This window comes from Thermobia domestica, chromosome 17, assembly GCF_964235325.1.
Source record: "Thermobia domestica chromosome 17, izTheDome1.hap1.1, whole genome shotgun sequence".
Classification (NCBI taxonomy): domain Eukaryota; kingdom Metazoa; phylum Arthropoda; class Insecta; order Zygentoma; family Lepismatidae; genus Thermobia; species Thermobia domestica.
Genome location: NC_137470.1, coordinates 142215325 through 142221324, shown reverse-complemented (window position 1 = coordinate 142221324; position 6000 = coordinate 142215325). Strand labels below are relative to the sequence as shown.

Sequence of the window (6000 nt, the reverse complement as noted above, 5' to 3'; positions counted from 1 at the left end):
TTTACTAAAAAATAACATATTCCATACTAGTTAAATTCTTGTTTTAGTACTTTTCAATCTCCGGATCTGACAACAGTGGACTATTGTTAACTTTGGACTGTTGGAGCATCACTGAACGTGTTGCTGTCTCAGTTAATGCCTAGGCCTATGCAGAGCTGTGTAAACATGAGCATTGCAAATTTAATTGTGTTGCTGTATTGTCCATGTTAACATAATACGTAAGTGAAATTACAATATATCTCCCAAAATGTATGGCTCCCAGGTAAAGAATTTAGCAAATGAATTGAAGAAGTGAGGAATTACAGTGAATAAACATGATGTAAAAATTGTAAAGTATATTTCAGAGCCCGTAAAACTGACTTAGGTAAATATTATGTCTTCTTGAAATTAAAAAAAAAAAAAAAAAAAAAAAAAAGTCGCTCATTTTATACTATCACCGCCTTCCAAGGTCATTGCACACTGCAGTTCAACTACAGCTGACGTAACAGGGAGTTTTCCCTAACAAACCACCACCAACAATCCAAAACTGCGGTTGCCGCCTGACTTTTTGCCAACCCAGACATCTGACGTCTGACATTTTTCTGTTTGGGCCACAAATGTTTAAATCCGCTACTTCTAGAGCACAACCTCGCTACTTTCTACTCTTCAGATCTGGCAACACTGCTCTGGGGCTACTCACAGCGAGTTTAAACATTTGGAGCCCTATTAGAAAACAAAGGCGTACATTCATGAAATTATATCCAATGGATGAATGGATGGCGACAATATATATGACGACAGGGATTATAATGACCGGTGGTCTGATCATGTTCATGGATAGCAAGAATGTGATCTAACGGTGAATATGCGTAACGTGATAGAGCTGGAGCCAGGTCTACGAGGTGTGTTAGAAAAGTAATAAGACTGATTTTGTAATAACTAAAGTTTTTTTTATGCTTTTCAAACAACAATGTTATCCCCTTCAAAGTAGTTCCCTTGGGCAGCTATACACCGACGGAGTCGTTATTCCCACTCTTGGTAGCAGCGCTGGAAGTCTTCAACTGGTATGGCTTTTAACTGGTTGGTCACAGTCTCTTGAATGTTCTCCAGATTTCCAAAATAACGTCCTTTTAGAACATGTTTCAATTTAGGGAAAAGGAAAAATTCACAAGGACTCAAATCAGGTGAATAGTGAGGGTTGAGGAACAACAGTAATGCATTTTGAGGTCGAAACTTCACAGATGGAAATGGCCGTGTGAAACGGGGCATTGTCATGATGAAGCATCCACTTGTCTGCAATGTCTGGTCTCATATGAATCACTCTTTTCCTTAGCCATTCAAGGACACTTTTATAAAACACTTGGTTGACAACTTGTCCTGGTGGAACAAATTCTTTGTGCACGATACCTTTACTATCAAAAAAACAAATCAGCATCGTCTTGATCTTTGATTTGCTCATTCGACATTTCTTCGGCCGAGGAGATGACGGGGTGTGACACTCTTCGCTTTGTCGCTTTGTTTCACGATCGTACTCAAATACCCAGGATTCATCACCTGTTATCACAAAATTAAAGAATTCTTGGTCATTGGCAATCCTCTCAAGAAGATCAACGCACAGGTTTTTTCGATTGTCCTTCTGTTCAGTTGTGAGGTTTTTCGGCACCATTTTGGCACAATTCTTTCGCATGTTCAAATCGTCTGTCAAAATTTGATGTAAGGTGAAAGTGTTTAAAAATTTAACTGTTCATTCATCATCCTTATTGTTAAACGATGGTCTGATCTCACAAGAGCCCTCACACGTTCAACGTTTTCGTCAATTTTTGAAGTTGAAGGTCTCCCTGAGCGAGGTTCATCTTTAACGTGTTCTCGGCCTTTCAAAAATGATTTGTGCCAGCGGAAAACTTGTGCTCTTGATAAACAATGTTCCCCGTAGGCCTGTTTCAACTTTTCAAAAGTCATACTCGCGGATTCACCAAGTTTAACACATAACTTTACTGCACAACGTTGCTCTAAATTCCGATGCTCCATTTTTGTAGCACACAACAAAAACACAACTTCACTGACGGCGCTGTCAAAAATAATGTGTTAGCTGAACGGAGTTATAACTCGGATTGAGAAAGTGGAAGGGATAAAAAAACCGGTCTAGCACAGGCCGGTAGACACAACGTTGCCAGATCGCCCGCAGTGTTGCCAGTCTCATTACTTTTCTCACACACCTTGTATTCGGTTTCGTTTCCGACAACATCTTCTTACCTGATAATTCCTTCTGAAAATAATAAAATATTTCCCTCAATAATATATGTATCATTGTCAGAACTTAAAAAAATGTTAGTTTCAATTCGAAATAAATATCAACAACAGGAACTTAAGATTTCCGCAAGCTAATTATTCAATTTCGTGGGTACCCTTAAATCTATGTAACAAATTTGAAAACTCATTAATAGCCTTTAAACAGTGATATATTCACATTTCTCTTTAAATAAATACATCTACAAGTCTGAAAATCTGTACGATTTTGTAAAGAAAGATATACGAAATTTTCCACGTTTTCCACCTTTCGGTGATTCACTAAATCGCTTTACTTTTTCAATATCTGTATCTTGTAACTTTAAACTCGAAGAAGATAGATCATCATTCTTTGTAGAAGGTTGTTCTGATTCTACTCGCAAACTATTGTCTATGTTTGAACTAGTTGTTTGTGTTCTATTATTAGAATTTTTAAATTCCGTACTTGAAATAAGATAGTCCGTTTTAGAAGAAGAATTAATCGTTTGACGAATGTCGTTTGAGCTAGTTACGTTTCTGGGTTCCGTTGGCGTGTACTTATTGGACGGTGTACGGTCAGCATTATGTGAATTTCTTCTTTCAGTTAGGCGAACTGACAATTCCGAAATGAACTTTTTATTATTTGAAGTTTTACTATCGATCTCCTTAACTGGCACTAAATTGTTGAGTATATCTACTCTGTCACTCATACTATTTTTGACGTTTTCTTCTAAGATATTTGCTAATTCTGGTTCTTGAGTGACTGGAATCTGATCTGAGCTGTAGGAATTAAGTTCTGTTTCATGTTTGAAGTTGTTTTCTGCTTTGGCTTCCAAATTGTGTCCATTTTCACTCTCACCAGATACTGACCTATTTTCTTCTACCTTCGTTTGATTACTGTCATTTGGCGAGATTGTATTAAAGTTGAGTCTCTCAGTTTTGAATTCATCCTTGCTGTCCAAATATTTCGTTCCATGCTCTTGGTCAATTGGATGTAGTTCTGTATCCACTCTGTGGTCCTTAACTGATTTACATTCACTTTCGGAATTGGATGAGCCATTTAGATGAACACTTACATCATTTTCTTTCCCTTGAAGCCCTAGTGAATTAAATTTAGCACCACTATGTTTATCTTCTAAAGAAGTGAGAGTTTCACCTTTTTGATTATCGTTGTGGCACGGCTGTTCATCATCCACAGATTTCTTCTCATCTACCATATGATAATCTTGCAATATATTTCCATTTTGTGCCGTGTGATACTCACTGTCACATGTAAGTGAACCTGAATCAGTCAACGATAATCTACTTATGTTCACTTGAGTATCCTTTCTTTCTTTAATAGCATTGTTAGGACTTCTGCTACTTTGTAACACATTTTGATGCTCCAATAGTGTCAGAGACTTTTCGGAGTCAGTTTTGGAATTATCACTGACTTCCTCATTATTACCAACATTTGCTTCATACTCGTGATCATTCCTTTCAAAGTTAAGATGTGAATTGAATATCGTATCATTTGTACCTTGAAGATCATCTGGAGGAATGGTTACAATAGCTTGATTATTGTTATTATCAATGTTGTCCAAATTATTACTCTGAGAAGGATTTCCTGGAATAGAACTGAATGTATTGTTCTGAAGTTCTGTAGTAACACCTTCACTTCTATTTTTAAAACCCTGCTCTAGTTCATAGTCTTTCTGCACGGAAAGAATAGCACTATCAATAATACTGTTAACGTTTTCAGCTACCTCATTCCTTCCCAAATCACTTTGTAGTTTCTGTCGAGTTAAATCACTGTTTTCATTCTCTGTTGTGTCTGAACCCAAACCACTGCCTTGTTTGTTTATTTGGAAATTATTTAAAATGTTGTTAGAAAAACTGGTATCATTTTTTGCAGATTCCATACTGTGTTTATTTTCTTCCATGTTGACATCATGTCGATGCAAGATTGTATCACCTAGCAAAATTTTCGTACCATCATCTTGTTCAACCTTCTCTTCGAGATTACTGTTAGCATAATCATGAATTACTGTCGAATTATTTTCTGTATTGTACAAATCTTCATAAGAATCTCGTTGTGTCGCAATGAAATCATACTTTTCTTCCTTCTCAATTAGATTTGTTTCATTTTCTCTTCGTGATTCATTAAATTGGCTTGCTTCGGTTGCATTTGGAATATTATTCCCTACTAATTCATATTCTGAATATACTTCTCCGGACATGTCAAGTTTGTCCAGAGTTTGCTGAGTATTCAAGTTTAAAGAAGTATTGGGATGAACTTTATTGGGAATAATTTCACTTTTGTCACTTGAAGATCTGGAAACACTAGATTTTGATTCACTTGCACTTCCTTCTTGATATGTTTTATCTATTGGCTTTAAACTTTCACTGTCTTGTAGGTTATACGGAATATGTTCCAGAAAATACCAGAATATTTGATTTAATCTACTCATTTCGTTGAAAGAGGCAAGAGGATCCAATGTAACTGGTGAAGGTAATCTTAGGCATGCAGGTCCAAACATGGTGGCCAAATTCACAGTTGTCATCTTATTTTTCTCACTATGGTCCGAAACTCTGAAATAAAGTAATTGAAACATTGTGATAAAATTATACGAAATATTTCAGAAATTTTCTTTTGAAATAATAGAAGTAAAAAAAAAAAAAAAAAAAAAAAAAGACTAGTATAATTTTCTCAATTGTGGAGAAAAGTTGAAGGGTAAGGGGAAAAAAGAAGGAATGTCTCAAAACTGCATTTTCGAGAAAACAGCGTTTTAATATTGAAAACCGCGTATAAAATGAATAGGGTTAGTCAAATCTTTTGCCCTTTTCCTTGGACATTTCTAGATGTACGCATGCATGGTATATATAGTCAAATAGTACCAAGACACACCAACAGATAGGACAAAAAACCCCATAAAGTACACACATGGACATTCCTTGTTTTTTCCCCTTACCCTTCAGTTATCCTTCATTGATTTTTAAGCAAGTCTTCATTAAAATTGTTTATCAAAAGTTTCACAATGTCCACATCAGACATTTGATGGCCTGGAATTTGATGGCCTGAAAGGGTCTGGAACTTGAGAAACATGACTCGTTACATGGCCTATAACTCAAAACTAGAAAACCTACACACCATAATGTTTCGCACGCTTTTGTAGCAGAACAAATTCTATCACCGTGCCAAATTTCATCCATATCGGATGCGATCAGTTCAACTCTTTTTGGATTTAAAGATTCAATATATTTCAATCAAAAATTATCTTGTAGGCCTTACATCTGGAGAATTACATATAATGTAGTCAAACTCAAACTATCACTTAATTCAGTATGATGTGCTTATTCCGTAAAAAATACAAAAACTCGATTTAGGGGCCGTTCAAAACTTTTATGTCCCCTGATCCAATTGACCCAAAAGATCCAATATATTTCAACAAAAGTTTTCTTCTATTCCTTATATCTGGAGAACTACATATAGTGCAGCTAAACCCAAACAATCAGTTAACTCAGTTTGATGTGCTTATTCCGTAGAAAATATGAAAACTCGATTTAGGGGCCGTTCAAAAATGTTGTTGCCCCTAATACAAAAACTAATTATTGGATAAGATCGCGATCTTTTGATACATTTTTACTTTGCCTAAAATTCTTTTTTTTTTTTTTTTTTTTTTTTTCGAGAATATGAAACCCCAAATTTGATGGTCCATAACTCGGGAACCAAAAGCCTGCAAATCATAACATTTAACACCTTATGTAGCACATCAA

At 35.7% G+C, this 6000-nt stretch overlaps 1 protein-coding gene across 1 annotated transcript in view; it reads right to left on the bottom strand.

The window, feature by feature from the left end:
• Positions 1–2420: 2420 nt before the first annotated feature.
• The window catches only part of LOC145674378 (uncharacterized), a 305117-nt gene continuing 301537 nt past the window's right edge, over positions 2421–6000 (bottom strand). The window contains exon 15 of the mRNA XM_081744352.1: positions 2421–4815. Within this exon, the coding sequence (XP_081600478.1) occupies positions 2469–4815 (2347 nt within the window). The 3' untranslated portion in view covers positions 2421–2468. The remainder of the gene's footprint in view (positions 4816–6000) is intronic.